The following is a 19243-nucleotide window of genomic DNA, read 5'->3' on the forward strand; positions in this document are numbered from 1 at the left end:
TTCCTTTAATAGTCCAGTGATTTCTCATCTCATCTCATTATCTCTAGCCGCTTTATCCCTCTACAGGGTCGCAGGCAAGCTGGAGCCTATCCCAGCTGACTACGGGCGAAAGGCGGGGTACACCCTGGACAAGTCGCCAGGTCATCACAGGGCTGACACATAGACACAGACAACCATTCACACTCACATTCACACCTACGGTCAATTTAGAGTCACCGGTTAACCTAACCTGCATGTCTTTGGACTGTGGGGGAAACCGGAGCACCCGGAGGAAACCCACGCGGACACGGGGAGAACATGCAAACTCCACACAGAAAGGCCCTCGCCGGCCACAGGGCTCGAACCCAGGACCTTCTTGCTGTGAGGCGACAGCGCTAACCACTACACCACCGTGCCGCCTAGTCCAGTGATTTATTAAAATAATTTTTATTTCCTGGTTGTCTTAAAAATGAACTTACTTTTCTGGATTTTCTTAAAGTACTAAAATCTGGACCTGTACGCGTTAATGGAACTGTCCATGGTGCTGAACAAGGGTAGAGTTTGTCCGGAAACTCATCAGGTCTACCACAGTGGCTTATTACCAAAGTACACCGATTATAAAAACTTGTGAGATCTCCTGACCATATGCATTAAATTATAAATTAATATTAAAAATTACTTTATCAAAAGAACTCCTCTAACCTCGCCGTCAGTATAATGGGAAAATCGAATTGCATTGGTATGGGTTAGCCTAGTCCTGATTATAATATTTATGCTTTGCACTGTGGGAAACATATCACATTTTAAATCACATTCAACTCATTACATTTGACTAGACAGCCTGGACATTTCCATTTCAATAGGGGTTTCTGCTTAAGGACCACAAAAGTTGGACAGAAACTGAATTTGGACACCTGGTCTGAATCTATCACTGTGCTTCTTTCAGTAGCAGGTGATCAACCAGGAGTGAGAAAAGATCGCTGTTGAAAAGAAAGAAAGAAAGAAAGAAAGAAACCGTGCAAACTTGTTTTGTGAAGAAGAGCTCTGAGACACGCCTCCCAACAACACGCGGATCCGCGCGCTCGCGCTCATACCGCTCCGGTGTTTAAGCGGATCTGCACTCTGTCTTCATTAACCTCCAGCCAAACCCGGGACTATGTGGGGTTTATGAACGGATCATCACAAGGGAGCAGTTTACGACTAGCTTGGACTGATTGGACTGATTTGACCTCCACGTCCTCTCTGCTATAAGATGCTTTACTTTCAGCTGGTCATCATGGCAGGGACGGTCATGCTGGCCTATTACTTTGAGTACACGGACACGTTCAACGTACACGTTCAGGGCTTTTTCTGCCACGACAGCGCGTACACGAAGCCGTACCTCGGACCGGAAGAATCGAGCGCGATCCCGCCGGTGCTCCTGTACGCGGTGGTGTCCGGTGTGCCCGCGCTGGTGGTGAGTGACCTGCACGCGCTTCCTCAACACTTTCATAAAGCCGCAAAGTGTTTCACTGTCCATCAGTTTATAGGATGAACCATAAGGTAATGCAGCAGTGCTGAACCAAAAAGTAAGGTATGCTCTAAATGTATTTGTCGGAATACAATCAATGTCCTAAATGTCAAACTTACTCAAGTTCATTCCATGCAAATATCAGCTTTATGGAAAAATAAAAACATGGAAACAGGATCCAAACATAAATAACTCTGTGTCCAACTTTCCAAGGAAATTGCTCCATTTTGACCATCTCTACAAGCTCTTACACCTCTTTTTATTTTTAATATTTCATATTGTAGGCAGCACGGTGGTGTAGTGGTTAGCGCTGTCGCCTCACAGCAAGAAGGTCCTGGGTTCGAGCCCCGGGGCCGGCGAGGGCCTTTCTGTGTGGAGTTTGCATGTTCTCCCCACGTCCACATGGGTTTCCTCCGGGTGCTCCGGTTTCCCCCACAGTCCAAAGACATGCAGGTTAGGTTAACTGGTGACTCTAAATTGACCGTAGGTGTGAATGTGAGTGTGAATGGTTGTCTGTGTCTATGTGTCAGCCCTGTGATGACCTGGCGACTTGTCCAGGGTGTACCCCGCCTTTCGCCCATAGTCAGCTGGGATAGGCTCCAGCTTGCCTGCCACCCTGTAGAAGGATAAAGCGGCTAGAGATAATGAGATGAGAATGAGATGAGATTTCATATTGTGCTGTGTACAGTATGCTTGTGGTCAGTTTCATGTCACTATTACCTATGATGTGGTTAGCATTGTCGCCTCACAGCAAGAAGGTCCTGGGTTCGAGCCCAGCGGCCGGCGAGGGCCTTTCTGTGTGGAGTGAATTTCTTCCGGGTGCTCCGGTTTCCCCAACAGTCCAAAGACATGCAGGTTAGGTTAACTGGTGGCTCTAAATTGACCGTAGGTGTGAATGTGAGTGTGAATGGTTGTCTGTGTCTATGTGTCAGCCCTGCGATGACCTGGCGACTTGTCCAGGGTGTACCCTGCCTCTCACCCATAGTTAGCTGGGATAGGCTCCAGCTTGGCTGCGACCCTGTAGGACAGGATAAGCGGCTACAGATAATGGATGGATGGATGGATGGATATTACCTATGACAGGTGTGAAAACAAACAAACTAAAACAATTACAAAATCACTTTACAGATGAAAGTCCTCTTGTGATGACCTGGCGACTTGTCCAGGGTGTACCCCGCCTTTCGCCCATAGTCAGCTGGGATAGGCTCCAGCTTGCCTGCGACCCTGTAGAACAGGATAAAGTGTCTAGAGATAATGAGATGAGATGAAAGTCCAAAAACTGAAAATCATACACGAGTCACCTCTGAAAGACTATGTGCCATCACACTCTTCTTCTGCTTCCTCGTCCGGCTGCTCCCATACATTCGGAGTTGCCACAGCAGATATGTTCTGCATATTTGATTTGGCACAGGTTTTACACCGGATGCCCTTCCTGACGCACCCCTCCCCAATCTATCCAGGCTTGCTGGGTATTTTAGCCATCACACTCATAACACTTATCTTTTATAAATGAGCATGAATGGTATCATGAAATTCATTCATTCATTCATCTTTAGTAAACACTTTATCCCAGTCAGAATCTCAGTGAATCTGGAACAATATGACTTAAAGTAGGAATACACCATAGATGAGACTCCAGTCTGTCAGAAGGCCCCATGCACACACCATTCATATCTAGGGGCAATTAAGCATAGTCAATCCACATACTGGGGGAAAATAGACAACCTGGAGGAAACAACATGGACACTGTATGGTAACCTGAGCTCAGGGTCAAACCAAGGACCCTGAAGCTGTAAGGCAGCAATGTCACACATGGTATGATCAACTGTGCTGAGAATATTTTTAAATTTTCCACACCTGCTGAATGATATTATTTTTCATATTGTCATGGTCTTTTTATATTTTTATGAAATCATTTAATTGCTTTCACATTATACAGTTAGGTCCATATATATTTGGACATTGACACAAATTTTGTTTTTTTACCTGTTTACTGAAACATATTCAAGTTGTAGTTATATAATGGACATGGACATAAAGTCCAGACTTTCAGCTTTCATTTGAGGGTATCCACATTAAAACTGGATGAAGGGTTTAGGAGTTTCAGCTCCTTAACATGTGCCACCCTGTTTTTAAAGGGACCAAAAGTAATTGGACAATTGACTCAAAGGCTATTTCATGGGCAGGTGTGGGCAATTCCTTCGTTATGTCATTCTCAATTAAGCAGATAAAAGGCCTGGAGTTGATTTGAGGTGTGGTGCTTGCATTTGGAAGATTTTGCTGTGAAGAAAACATGCGGTCAAAGGAGCTCTCCATGCAGGTGAAACAAGCCATCCTTAAGCTGCGAAAACAGAAAAAAAACCCATCCGAGAAATTGCTACAATATTAGGAGTGGCAAAATCTACAGTTTGGTACATCCTGAGAAAGAAAGAAAGCACTGGTGAACTCATCAATGCAAAAAGACCTGGACACTCACAGAAGACAACAGTAATGGATGATCGCAGAATAATTTCCACGGTGAAGAGAAGCCCCTTCACAACAGCCAACCAAGTGAACAACACTCTCCAGGAGGTAAGCGTATCAATATCCAAATCTACCATAAAGAGAAGACTGCATGAAAGTAAATACAGAGGGCTCACGGCACAGTGCAAGCCACTCATAAGCCTCAAGAATAAAAAGGCTAGATTGGACTTTGCTAAAAAACATCAAAAAAGCCAGCACAGTTCTGGAAGAACATTCTTTGGACAGATGAAACCAAGATCAACCTCTACCAGAATGATGGCAAGAAAAAAGTATGCCGAAGGCGTGGTACAGCTCATGAGCCAAAGCATACCACATCATCTATAAAACACGGCAGAGGCAGTGTGATGGCTTGGGCATGCATGGCTGCCAGTGGCACTGGGTCACTAGTGTTTATTGATGATTTGACACAGGACAGAAGCAGCCGGATGAATTCTGAGGTATTCAGAGACATACTGTGTGCTCAAATCCAGCCAAATAATAATCCACGTTTCATAATACAGATGGACAATGACCCAAAACATAAAGCCAAAGCAACCCAGGAGTTTATTAAAGCAAAGAAGTGGAATATTCTTGAATGGCCAAGTCAGTCACCTGATCTCAACCCAATTGAGCATGCATTTCACTTGTTAAAGACTAAACTTCAGACAGAAAGGCCCACAAACAAACAGCAACTGAAAACCGCTGCAGTAAAGGCCTGGCAGAGCATTAAAAAGGAGGAAACACAGCGTCTGGTGATGTCCATGAGTTCAAGACTTCAGGCAGTCATTGCCAACAAAGGGTTTTCAACCAAGTATTAGAAATGAACATTTTATTTACAATTATTTAATTTGTCCAATTACTTTTGAGCCCCTGAAATGAAGGAATTGTGTTTAAAAAATGCTTTAGTTCCTCACATTTTTATGCAATCATTTTGTTCAACCCACTGAATTAAAGCTGAAAGTCTGAACTTCAACTGCATCTGAATTGTTTTGTTCAAAATTCATTGTGGTAATGTACAGAACCAAAATTAGAAAAATGTTGCCTCTGTCCAAATATTTATGGACCTAACTGTATATATGAATTACCTATATATACACAAGTATATATCCAAAACATTTGTGGACACCTGACCATTACACTCATCTGTGCTTGTTGAACAGCCTAGTCCAGATTTATTCATCCTTTCCTGTTATAATAACTCCCACTCTTCTAGGAAGGCTTTTCTCTAGATTTTGGAGTGTGGCTGTGGGGATTTGTGCTCATTCAGCCACTACAGCATTAGTGAGGTCAGGCACTGATGTTGGGCAAGGAGGCCTGGGCTGCAGTCAGTGTTTGAGCTCATCCCAAAGGTGTTCAGTGGGGTTGGGGGTGGGGTCAGGGCTCTTTGTAGGCCACTTGAGTTCTTCCACTCCAACCTTGCCAAAACCACGTTTTCATAACCTCACTTTGTCATGCTAGATCAGGGTCAAACCCCTTAGATTTGGTGAAGGGAAACTGTAATGCTATAGCATACAAAGACATCCTATACAACTCTGTGTTTCCAACTTTGTGGAAACACTTTGGGGAACACCCACGTCATTTTACAGGTGTTTCTGCAGTGTTGAATTTACTGTGTTATTGTACAGTCATCTGTCAAATCACTGTATATATAACATCCTTTATAAAGAAAAAAAAAGGCTACAGAGTGCTCTCTGAAGGGGCACAGATCACAGCAGCCATTCATAAGGTCATTCAACACCAAACCAATGGAATGGAATGGAGACTCTGAATGGAGAAATGACCATAGGGCCAAAATGCATGTCAAGTTCAAATACAAAATGTACCAAAATCCAGGGTGTTTCCAAAAAATTTGACATCATTTCACAATCTAATAACTTTGCCAATTCTCGTTCATCTCATCTCATCTCATTATCTCTAGCCGCTTTATCCTTCTACAGGGTCGCAGGCAAGCTGGAGCCTATCCCAGCTGACTACGGGCGAAAGGCGGGGTACACCCTGGACAAGTCGCCAGGTCATCACAGGGCTGACACATAGACACAGACAACCATTCACATTCACACCTACGGTCAATTTAGAGTCACCAGTTAACCTAACCTGCATGTCTTTGGACTGTGGGGGAAACCGGAGCACCCGGAGGAAACCCACGCGGACACGGGGAGAACATGCAAACTCCGCACAGAAAGGCCCTCGCCGGCCCTGGGGCTCGAACCCAGGACCTTCTTGCTGTGAGGCGACAGTGCTAACCACTACACCACCGTGCCGCCAATTCTCGTTCAACTGACCTCAAATTTTAACAGCATGTGTGGAAACAGGTCAAAATTTGTTTAACATTCTTTGTTTTTATCTTTTTAGGTACAGAAATGCCATTCACTGGAAAAGAAAAAGGCATTTTGTGTGTTAGAGTACGCTCAAACAGTCGAAAATTTGTGAAATCGTTCATGGAATCCACATACCTTTGATTTTCTCGTTTAAATTTTGCGGAATAAATCTTATATTGCTCAACATTAAGCCTGTTTAGTTTCATTTGCCTAGACTATGTCATTTCTGGGATATTTACACTCAAATAATTAATTTTTTGAAACACCCTGTATTTTGTAAGCATGAACCGAAACTGAAATGAACAAAAGGCCAAAAACAGTGCTGATGGATAAGCTGACTTTTTTCATTACTACCTCAAGTAGCATCCTGTAGCTTGTGTGTTTGTATTTATGTTTGCTTATTGTACAAAATGAACAACATTTAGTAAACACATGTCATGTACATTTTATAGCAATTATTCAACAACCAGCTTTGCCTTTAAAAACTAACACTGAAGTCGATTCTATATGGTTGATACTTTGGAGCCCTGTAGAGGGAGATTCTCACTGTGTAGGGTTTAATCTTGGCAGGGAGTAGAGCTTAGTCATGATCACTTCAGTATGGACTACAGAGCTGCTCTGCATTCTTCCTAAGAGATCACATGACTATACATGCACAAATTGTCCAATTCTTTCAAAGCTCATGGATGCAATGAGACATTTTACAAGTCAGCATAAGTTCAAATATCATGTCCATAATGCTGGAGCTTTCACCTCATTGCTTATTTACGGAATTCATTTTCAAGCATTTATGACGCTTTATAAACACAGAGTCCCAATTATGGACACTTAACCTTTTAACTATGGTTTATCAGAGAGTGTTGCTCTTTTTTTTTTTAACTGGATGACCATGGTTATGTTTATATTCAGTTTCTCAGTGAACCAGAGCTTAGTGTGAAACATCAGAATCCGAATCCATTTTATTGGCCAAGTAAGGTCACACTTAAGGGGAATTTGACTTAGCATTTGCTCCAATATCAATACAACAAAAATTAAATAAAGGTCAACGCATAAGGAAGTATAATTTATCGTCGTTGTCCCTGCTGAACCGGATCCGGGCTTGAAGCGAACCATGTTTTGGTTGGCTTGGCCAGAATTGCAGCAATAGGGTGGATAGTTTCTTGCTGCACATGCACACGTTCACACCTATGGACATTTTAGAGTAGCCAGTTAACCTAACTGCATGTCTTTGGACTGTGGAGGAAACCGGAGCACCCAGAGGAAACCCACACAGACACGGGGAGAACATGCAAACTCAACACAGAAATATCCCCATTGGCCACTGGGCTCTAACCCAAAACATTCTTGCTGTGAGGTGACAGTGCTAACCACTACACCACTGTGCCACCTGAAGTATAACTATACATATTTTATATACAAATTTTGATACAAACTATCCATCCATCCATTATCTGTAGCCACTTATCCTGTTCTACAGGGTCGCAGGCAAGCTGGAGCCTATCCCAGCTGACTATGGGCGAGAGGCGGGGTACACCCTGGACAAGTCACCAGGTCATCACAGGGCTGACACATAGACACAGACAACCATTCACACTCACATTCACACCTACGGTCAATTTAGAGCCACCAATTAGCCTAACCTGCATGTCTTTGGACTGTGGGGGAAACCGGAGTACCCGGAGGAAACTCACACAGACACAGGGAGAACGTGTAAACTCTACAAAGAAAGGCCCTCGTCGGCCGCTGGGCTCGAACCCAGACCTTCTTGCTGTGAAGTGACAGTGCTAACCACTACATCACCATGCCACCTGAAGTATAACTATACATATTTTATATATAAATTTTGATACAGGGCGGCACGGTGGTGTAGTGGTTAGCGCTGTCGCCTCACAGCAAGAAGGTCTGGGTTTGAGCCCCGTGGCCGGCGAGGGCCTTTCTGTGTGGAGTTTGCATGTTCTCCCTGTGTCCGCATGGGTTTCCTCCGGGTGCTCCGGTTTCCCCCACAGTCCAAAGACATGCAGGTTAGGTTAACTGGTGACTCTAAATTGACCGTAGGTGTGAATGTGAGTGTGAATGGTTGTCTGTGTCTATGTGTCAGCCCTGTGATGACCTGGCGACTTGTCCAGGGTGTACCCCACCTTTCGCCCGTAGTCAGCTGGGATAGGCTCCAGCTTGCCTGCGACCCTGTAGAACAGGATAAAGTGGCTAGAGATAATGAGATGAGATGAGATGAAATTTTGATACAAACTAATTTTAACCAAAATGAGCTAGTGCATTAAACAGTCAGATTCATGATCTGTTGTGCAGCAAGATAAGCAATATACACAGTATTAAGTGCATAATATAATGAGCTATGGATTATAATTTCACAGTGGGATTGAAGCAAAGCATTCTTAACCTGCCAGGAGGTTTTGGCATAAGTGTATTACTGTTCAGTCTCTGCCAGTTGCAGCATATACAGTACATTACTGCTGGGGAGATTCATCCATTCTGTCTCCGAGCAGGGTTACATCCCAGAGAAAGAGACTGCCTCGAAGTTCTTATTTTAACATTCCGATATCTCACCCCCGAAGTTAACAGCTGAAAGACGTGTCTGGCAGGATGTGTCGGGTCAGTGACAGTCTCAACCGCTCCCTTTCTGCATCTGTTGTTGTAGAGCTTGAGCTTGATCAGGTGGTGTGATACGGCCTGGTGTGAAGCAGAGATTATTTTCCTATAACAGCACATCCTGAAGTGATTTACTCCGATTATACCACAGTGATTGTCAAAGATTACAATTGTTAATTTTATTATTGAATGACCAGTCATCATTTAAAAAAAAAAAATAATGTTGTGGAATGTTTACAAGACAAGTTAGTTCCTGTTATTATTTACATCATAGCCACTACAAAAGAGCCCTTTAGTCACCGGCCTCTCTTTCTTTTCTTTCTCTTGAAGAAAGACACTTGACAGTGCAAACTCCTTGGTCCTAAAGACTGCAACATGGCAGAACATTCTGTGTTACAGTTGAAACTAAGCTGTAATTGTAAAAAGAAAGAAAGAGTTAAGTATTAGAATGAGTGCATTAGGGCCTGGTCCTACAACACCAATAACTATAACTACAACTCTGACTATACCTCTGCCTGAATTTAGTTCCAGTCTGGAGCAGTCACACCACAACTATAATCCTGACTGTAATATTGCTTGGTCCTGACACTCAGGGAAATAAATGCATGCAACTTAGGAACAGTCATGGAAGTTTTTTTTTTTTTTTTAAAGTAGTAGCACATTATTCCGGGTCATACTGTACAGCTTGGACTTCAAAGCAACCCATGCACACACTCCGGTGGTTGACAAAATACAGATAGGTCACGGATTACGGAAAGATAATTAAAAAAAAGATACAAAATATGGAGGGGTTATGGATTTTACTATGGATGCTACTATGGATGCAAATAATTTACGGATTGGTCACGGATGTTTCAGTATATTACAGATTGGTTACTGATTTCATATGGATGATGCATCATGGATAAAAAAATTAAGAAGTCTAAAACAAATTAAATGTTTGGACTGCTGGAGTTCATAATTAAAATATCTTACCTGCATTTATATATGTTTACTTTATTAATTTACGAATGATATTTCATGGAAAATCACATATCCGTGAATAAAAGATCTGTGCTTTGTCTCATCTCATCTCATTATCTCTAGCCGCTTTATCCTGTTCTACAGGGTCGCAGGCAAGCTGGAACCTATCCCAGCTGACTACGGGCGAAAGGCGGGGTACACCCTGGACAAGTCGCCAGGTCATCACAGGGCTGACACATAGACACAGACAACCATTCACACTCACATTCACACCTACGGTCAATTTAGAGTCACCAGTTAACCTAACCTGCATGTCTTTGGACTGTGGGGGAAACTGGAGCACCCGGAGGAAACCCACGCGGACATGGGGAGAACATGCAAACTCCACACAGACGGCCACGGGGCTCGAACCCGGACCTTCTTGCTGTGAGGCGACAGCACTAACCACTACACCACCGTGCCGCCCTCTGTGCTTTGTATTACATTTTATTTTCCGTGAATCCGTATTCTGTGACTTCATGATGCAACAAGGATGTACAAAGATACTTGGGGAAAAACAGCACGTGCTCAGACATTACATGTAGACAATTACCTGATTGGTCAGATGTTTTATTGGATCAGGTCCAGGCCTGGGGGGGGGCTGCTCCAGAAGCTATCTCACCGATACGGATAAACCCAGGCCTGGGCTATAGAGATCTTGCAGTCATGTGACCGGAATGTAAACAGCCGCCATCTTGTCGGTAAAAAACACAGCTGAATACTGCTGCACTCATATACAAAATGGATCAATTTCAACCGACGGACTACACGGCTCATTTTTCTAATGAACAGATAATTAGATATGTGTCTAAAATAAATGACCTACAGATTAGTGACCCTTATCGATTACTGGACGTAGTTTTCACGACTGTGTCAGTGGATATTGAACTGCCAGAGGTGGAATACCCAGACGTGTATAATTACCTCATTAACTTTCCCTCGCTGTTCAGTGGTGAAGCACTGCGTGCTTATAAATCTCTGGACAGTTATCTTTACAGAAATTCAGGATTTGTCAGCTGCCCTCAGATGTGGCATCTTGTAAACAAGAAAATAACAATCCTCATTGGACGGGTAAGTCACTTAAGTATTACTAGTACTGATACTAGATATATCAGTAGTATCTAGTATAGCACTGACCAGCCAATTATAGAATAGAATAAGGTAATTCCAGCTGTAATTCAAAATCGTCCGTCTTGTTTACCATGGATCTGGCGTTGGAGAGATAGAGGCTTGGCAGTGGAGATTTGAATGGCTGTTTTCTGAGCTTAGTCAACAGGCCGGCTCTGCCTGCAGCCTCGCTTTTGCTTCCACTCCCGATGCCACCTCCTTCGCCTGCCAGACCCGATAACAATCCACGGAGACCCCGCTGGTCTCGCTATCTCGTCCGGAATGTTGTGCATGCGATGGAAGTCGCTACAAACTGTCATTTTCTGCTGGAAACCAATGTCCAGTAAGTCCATATGGTTGTAGTGGATATTGAAGTCCGGTACAGACGAACAACATGCAAAAATACACACAAAAAACATAAAAAATGTGCACAGGTAGGGAGAGCTTGTAGCCGCAGCCGTTGTAGTAGAATTGTATATAGTAGGGTTTTCCAGAAGAAAAGGTAGAAGTAGAAGGCGGAAATATGGCGTTTGACCGACAAGATGGTGTCTGTTACAATCTGGATCGGCTGTGACGTCACATGCAAGATCTCTATAGGGATCGTTATCGGTCTGGTGTGACCATCAACCACATAAACTGCAGGGGACCAATTTATTTATAGGTATCGGTATTGTGGGACCGGGCCTTTAATATAAACCTTGAATCACCTGAAGTATACTCGGAACAACTGTCAGAATTGCTCAATCCACAAGTTCATATTCAAGAATTCTCCAGCATTGTGTTTAAAGTCTTTCAACATGTTTATAATCTCCTAATTCCTAATGTACACCTAAAATCCATGTTTACATTTCCAATTTGTAATTCCATCCATGTCCTCGATACTGAAACTGCAGAAAGCTGTGATCTTGATGGAGCTTAGTGGAGGACGCAGGAGACACGTGGAGCCTAACATCGATCATGCTCTGTGTCCTTGTTAAGGCGGCGGCTTTTTCAATGACTATTGCCAGTCATCAAAAGGTGTAATTATGATAAAAGAGAAATCATACACATGTAGACATCTAATATGAACTTGTACGAAGCCCAGAATATTTGTTCAGCCTTGCTGAAAATGGCTCTACGCTAATGTGAAGGCCATCGAAGCGAACGCTTCAGCGATTATCACCGTCAGCCATTTGTCAACTTTTTCCCCGTAGACCCAAGTGTGAAAAGCCAAGAGCAGTAAAGAGTTTGATGTGGTGTTTTTGCGTGTGCTCTGGTAGACAGTAAAGGTCAGCTATCACTTGCTGTCTCTCTGCTTATTTATACTGCTTGATGGTTATAGCATTAATCCTCTGGTGTTGACTCGCAGATGGACAGCTTTGTAGCAAGATGGATGAGCTCTTGGGAATTTGCACTTGCACCCAAATCAATATCTTGCTGTTTTCATTGAGAACAAATGAGTCTGAAAAGTTACACATTTGGAATTTTTCAGGAGCAAGATTTGTTTTTACTCATTTGGCCACCAGCTCAAAGTCGATGCCACATTATCTGCTGTTGATAACTACATTAAGTCAGCACATCCATCACGCAGCCGCCAGATTCAGGTGTACTTAAGGTTGTCAGCCCCAGAATTATTGGCATCTTTAGTAATGGCTGGGTAATAAATAAATAAATAAATAAATAAATAAATAAATGTATGTTGCTAATCAGCTTAATCTCACACTGAAAATATAAGAGAAACTAACTTTTATTCAAAGTAAATTGAAGGTTGTTAAAATAATTGCCACTGCTAGACATTCTTATAAACAAAATATAATTGAAGCATGTTTCCATTTTACGTTTTTTAAGCTTACGTACCTGAATGTATAGAAACTTTAAAGCAGTCATGCACGACTAGGGGAGAGCAGGGAGACTTGGGACAAGTTTTCAGGTTTTTTAGATTTTGTGAAATTCTTCATATCGCATTAGAGAGTATTTACTATTCCCTCTTACCACAACATTAGTTTCTCAGCTTGTCATATATATTGGCTTTCAGGCTTCACTTTTCTGTCATTATTTTTTGCAGGGAGACATGAGACACTGAAGGGAGATGTGGGACATTATGTTGGGAGACTTTGGACATCGTGGGAAGACATGGAACAAAAATAAATACCTAGGCCATTCATCCATCCATTATCCATCACCGCTTATCCTGTGCAGAGTCACGGGCAAGCTGGAGCCTATCCCAGTTGACTATGGGTGAGAGGCGGGGTACACCCTGGACATGTCACCAGGTCATCACAGGGCTGACACATAGACACAGAGAACCATTCACACTCACATTCACATCTACGGTCAATTTAGAGCCAGCAGTTAACCGAACCTGCATGTCTTTGGACTGTGGGGGAAACCGGAGCATCCGGAGGAAACCCACGCGGACACGGGGAGAACATGCAAACTCCGCACAGAAAGGCCCTCGCTGGCCACTGGGCTCAAACCCAGAACCTTCTTGCTGTGAGGCGACAGTGCTAACCACTATGCCTCCGTGCCACCCAATACCTAGGCCTCCATGTTGAATTTGAATTAGCATCAATACACCGGTGATTATAGGACATCGTGTGCACTGATTGGTCAAGAGGTTTGGACCATTTCTTGATAATCACCTCAAATGACTCAGCAAAATGGCAGCCAATTGCTTTGTCACTGTAAGTGAAGAGTTACAAATTATGAAAGAAAATGCTATTCCTAGGCGTCCCGGTGGTGTAGTGGTTAGCGCTGTCGCCTCACAGCAAGAAGGTCCGGGTTCGAGCCCCGTGGCCGGCAAGGGCCTTTCTGTGTGGAGTTTGCATGTTCTCCCCGTGTCCGTGTGGGTTTCCTCCAGGTGCTCCGGTTTCCCCCACAGTCCAAAGACATGCAGGTTAGGTTAACTGGTGGCTCTAAATTGACCGTAGGTGTGAGTGTGAATGGTTGTCTGCGTCTATGTGTCAGCCCTGTGATGACCTGGTGACTTGTCCAGGGTGTACCCCGCCTTTCGCCCGTAGTCAGCTGGGATAGGCTCCAGCTTGCCTGCGACCCTGTAGAACAGGATAAAGCGGCTAGAAATAATGAGATGAGATGCTATTCCTAAAAGCACTACAGATGCTACAAAGTTTGGTCTAAAAACGAAAGAAGAAGAAAGCACAACTTTATTCATCACACACTTGTGAAATTTCCTCTCGGCATTTAACCCATCTGAAGCAGTGAACACACACATGAGCAATGAGCACACACACATACCCAGAGCAGTGGGCAGCCATGCTAACAGCGCCTGGGGAGCAGTTGGGACTATCCAAAACTATAAAACTATCCAAAGCTAAAGTGGAATTGCGATTTATTTGTTTTTTTTCAAAACAAAGTATCTTGTGTGACTTGGCGTAGATAAGGGACACAAGTCTGCAGACAGTTATTACATTTGCATGCCAATTTTGAAGTCTGAAATAAATTATTTTTTTAAATGATTAAAAAAAAATCATCACCTGTGTGTTGATCCTAAAACAATTATCTCCCTCAAGCTCAGTGAACATTGGTGAATAATAACCTCTTCGTCTCCATTATTATTCACCGATATTCACTTTGCCTTCGGTGAATCCATCCATCCATGCATCCATTAATTATCTGTAGCCGCTTTATCCTGTTCTACAGGGTCGCAGGCAAGCTGGAGCCTATCCCAGCTGACTATGGGCGAAAGGCGGGGTACACCCTGGACAAGTCACCAGGTCATCACAGGGCTGACACATAGACACAGACAACCATTCACACTCACATTCACACCTACGGTCAATTTAGAGTCACCAGTTAACCTAACCTGCATGTCTTTGGACTGTGGGGGAAACCGGAGCACCCAGAGGAAACCCACGCGGACATGGGGAGAACATGCAAACTCCACACAGAAAGGCCCTCGTTGGCCACTGGGCTCGAATCCAGGACCTTCTTGCTGTGAGGTGACAGTGCTAACCACTACACCACTGTGCCACCCCCTTTGGTGAATAATTGTTAAATAATAACAAAACTTGTAACATATGAACTGTATGAACACACAATACTGGTACAGCGATAGAAAAATGTCAGTTTACCCAAAACCTGACGAGACAAAACAGTTCCATTCTCAAGAAGGAATTAAATACCTAAGCTTAATCCTCATGCAGGGACACGCCCACATTTTTAACAAAACTCTTTAAACAATTTTATATTTGTTGAAAAAAAAATGTGTTACATATGAACTGTCCCAACTCACCCCATCTATCCATTTTGAAAAAAAATAAACATCCTTAAATGTTTTTCCCCTAAATTTAAGTTTAACAAATAATACTATATATGGTAACTCTCAGCTACAGACTTTAATTCCTAACAAATCCCAAATTCACCAGCGTACGTTACACCGTAGAGTGGAGGTGGAAGTGAAACAGAAAATACAAGTTTGGGTTGATAAAATATTGAAGTGTATAGACCTGACCACAGTATCCAGCTTCATCGCACCAAAGGAAGTAGGTTACTCTCAGGGGCAACATCGAACTTCTGATGTAATCTAAAACCTGATTGGTTGAAATTAATTTCTGGGAATACAAACTGTCCCGGAGGCACGGTGGTGTAGTGGTTAGCGCTGTCGCCTCACAGCAAGAAGGTCCGGGTTCGAGCCCCGTGGCCGGTGAGGGCCTTTCTGTGCAGAGTTTGCATGTTCTCCCCGTGTCCGCGTGGGTTTCCTCCGGGTGCTCCGGTTTCCCCCACAGTCCAAAGACATGCAGGTTAGGTTAACTGGTGACTCTAAATTGACCGTAGGTGTGAATGTGAGTGTGAATGGTTGTCTGTGTCTATGTGTCAGCCCTCTGATGACCTGGCGACTTGTCCAGGGTGTACCCCGCCTTTCACCCGTAGTCAGCTGGGATAGGCTCCAGCTTGCCTGCGACCCTGTAGAAGGATAAAGCGGCTAGAGATAATGAGATGAGATGAGACAAACTGTCCCAAGTCTCCCCCGTCCCAAGTCTCCCCGCACTCCCCTACCTGTTTCGTGGGGTAACATAATGGGGTGACATGTAAACCAAATTTCGTTAGTCATTCATCAAGATTTTATCAAGTCATGAAGATATTAGAGATAATAAATTAGACAAACTGTGTTGTCCTTCATAATTAAGGCACAGTTTATATAAAATGTTGGATGAATGAAAATGCCCATATCTAATGTTAGCACAGTGTACACTCACCGGCCACTTTAATAGGAATTTGTTCTTGATTCTAAGATTCCTGTTCTTGGCTGCAGCAGTGGAACCCAATGTGTTCTTCTGCTGTTGCATGCTGAGATGCTTTTCTGCTCACCACAGTTGTAAAGAGTGATTATATGAATTATTATATCCTTCCTGGCAGCGTGAACCAATATGTCCATTTTCCTCCGACCTCTCTTATCAACAAGGCGTTTGTTTCCACCCACAGAACTGTCACCCGCTCAATGTTTTTTGTTTTTCGCACCATTCTGTGTAAACTCTAGAGACTATTGTGTGTGAAAACCCCAGGAGATCAGTCGTTTCTGAAATACTCAAACAAGTCCATCCAAAATGGTCAAAATGTAGATAACACAAACGGGGGAGAGGCTCAGAAATTTCACAGGGTAGACTGCCAAGCCCTTATAACGAAGAACTGAAAACCACACGCTTATATACACCAAACAGGAAGTGAACAACTCTTAAGAAGGTGACATCTGCTGGTGGGGAGGGATATTATCCTCTTGGCTGTTGTGAAAAGCTAAATAAATATCAGACTTGAACCATAATTATGACTTACTCTGTTCTTACAAGTGCAGGTAGCTAGATTTTGTGTGTTTGTTGAGTAAAATCCACACACACTATCATCGAGCAGAACAATATAGAAAAATCATTTACCGGATTGAAGGATGGAATGGTGTGACTTTTTTTTAATCACATAAAAATGTTAGATTTTGCTAATTATCTTTAACGTTAACAGTCCTAGTTGTAAGGCAGTTCAATTTCATAAAGAAAACAGAGTCTACTCTAATTCTTCACTAAATTTGTTTGATTTGTTACAGACATACAGTAAATCCTATATTTATTTGAGTCTGATTCTTAGAAAAGGTCAGAAAAATGTGGGATGAGTTGTTGTAATCAAATTGGATGGCTCGACAGAAATGATTATCAACAGCATTTTTACTTTATTATTAGAAAATTGCCAAATTAATATGTATAAACACATGAATATTTACTATTTATATATTTAATATATGAAGACAAGCCATAAGGTGCAACTGATTATATTTTCATGTGTTTTATAGATAAACAATCTAATCTAAGCCTAAACACACTGTGCACTGTACTAACATTATTTAACATTAACAATACTTCGAGAGCAGGAGCCGTCTGCATTACATAACTAGCTTAGTTTTCCTTGAACCTTGGATATTATAGGAAGAATATTATGTTGTTTTAGAGATGCTTTTGTGGTGTCCTGTGTCCATGTTCATTCGAAAAAATCTTGTTAACTTCATGCTACCTTTGAAAGAGGATAAATGGACCTGACACTGAGGTCTAGATAGATTTGTCCTTTGACTCATACAGGCTGACCTTTTCCTACAGTACAGTATTGCTAGTAGCTTATCCTGAGCAATCTCTCACAGATTTTATATTAGTCACTTCTGAAGTACCTTTCTGACCCTGTGTACCTAATCATTATCTGTGAAACAGCAACACTGTGATGATTAAGAACACAAAAACGTCACTGTGAATCCATTCAAATCAAACACCTACATTTTGAACTTTACGTAAAAACTTTTTCAATGCAGTTTGAGGTGTAGAGCACTTTTAACAGACTTTGTCACAAATAGTGGTGTTACAATCTGAAATTTTCACAGTAATCCAGTATAAAAATATCTCCATTTCACAGCATTAATTGACTATTTAAAAATAAAGAGGGTAGTGGTAAAATTTCAAGAGAAAAAAATCTATATATTTATACAAATGTAGGCATATCAGGTGAAAATTCAAATTGCTTGAACCTGCACTTATTAAATTCAGAATTGAATGCAGAACAACATACTTTTTACAGAATTAAAATATGTTTATCTATTCTTGATATTACAAATCAAAGATTGAAAAAATGGCTTAATTTTTAGAAAACTGCCGTAATATTCTGTATGAGGATCATGTGGTCCAAAATGGGCCTCATTAACACATGAGATCAAATGTTTTTTCTTAATCACTTTTCTATTTTTCATGATATTTACATGGAAATTGGCAGGAACATAGATGGTTGCAGTGGCGGCTGGTAGTCTTTCAAACAGGCGAGGCTGGTCGGTTACGATATTTCCAGGTTTTAAAAGAAAAAAGAAAAAACACATCAATTTTGCCCATACTCTTGCCTCTGATCTGGCTGATTATTGGCAGGGTCACAAACTGTGAAATAACAGGTTCTTTTGGCCCATTAGCCTACTGTCCAGTATACATGATGGTGGTGTTGGGGGGGAGGGGTATATTGTAACATTTTATATTTTAAAATTGTGGCATGTGGTTTAAAAATTTATCATTATTGAAAGCAGCTCTTTGTCAGGAACCTCAGCAGTAACAGCAGAGTGTTCTGGAATAGGCACAAGCACTGACCTTGGGGAGCCAAACATAGAGCTGGGTGCCACACATTTCATTCAATGACACTTTCCCTATATTTTACTTATTTTGACTGAGAAATGTTTTACTGACAATTTTGATATCCCTTCACTTTTAATCCAGGTCTGTAGTGTGAAATGTTCTCGACTGTGTTTTTGTTTAAAAATGTTTTCCAAATTGTAGCTGTGTTTAATTCATATCCAGAAAAATATATATTCCAATATAATATACTCAGCATAAACATTTTAAATAGATTCTATATTTTTGGTCCATCCATGACATATTACTAAAGTAGCCTACCGTATTTACTGTTGTTGATGTGGGTCACTTGCTGTTAGCCAATTCACTTTCTCGTACCAGGAGAGCTGAAAGGAACGAGTATTATTCCCTACCTTTTTCACCAAGTCAATTTGAGGCGTTGGTCTACCCTGCTCTTTAATTAAAATTTTTTCCTCGAAAGGAAGACTGGCAAATGGCTTCGCCAAAATTAAATCAGCAATGCTTGGCATCCGTGCGCAGCTTTCTTGCTAGCTGACTAGCCCCCTCAAGTTCAAGTTCAGTCACTCAAATAAACGAAATTTCTGGAACTAAGATAGCAAACTTGATAACACTATATTTAC

General features: G+C 42.2%; 1 protein-coding gene across 1 annotated transcript in view; it reads left to right on the plus strand.

Moving 5' to 3' along the window:
- Nucleotides 1–1231: 1231 nt before the first annotated feature.
- The window catches only part of plppr5a (phospholipid phosphatase related 5a), a 137315-nt gene continuing 119303 nt past the window's right edge, over nt 1232–19243 (plus strand). The window contains exon 1 of the mRNA XM_060943514.1: nt 1232–1435. Coding sequence (XP_060799497.1) covers nt 1232–1435 — 204 coding nt within the window. The remainder of the gene's footprint in view (nt 1436–19243) is intronic.

The sequence above is a fragment of the Neoarius graeffei genome, chromosome 17 (assembly GCF_027579695.1).
Source record: "Neoarius graeffei isolate fNeoGra1 chromosome 17, fNeoGra1.pri, whole genome shotgun sequence".
NCBI classification, from domain to species: domain Eukaryota; kingdom Metazoa; phylum Chordata; class Actinopteri; order Siluriformes; family Ariidae; genus Neoarius; species Neoarius graeffei.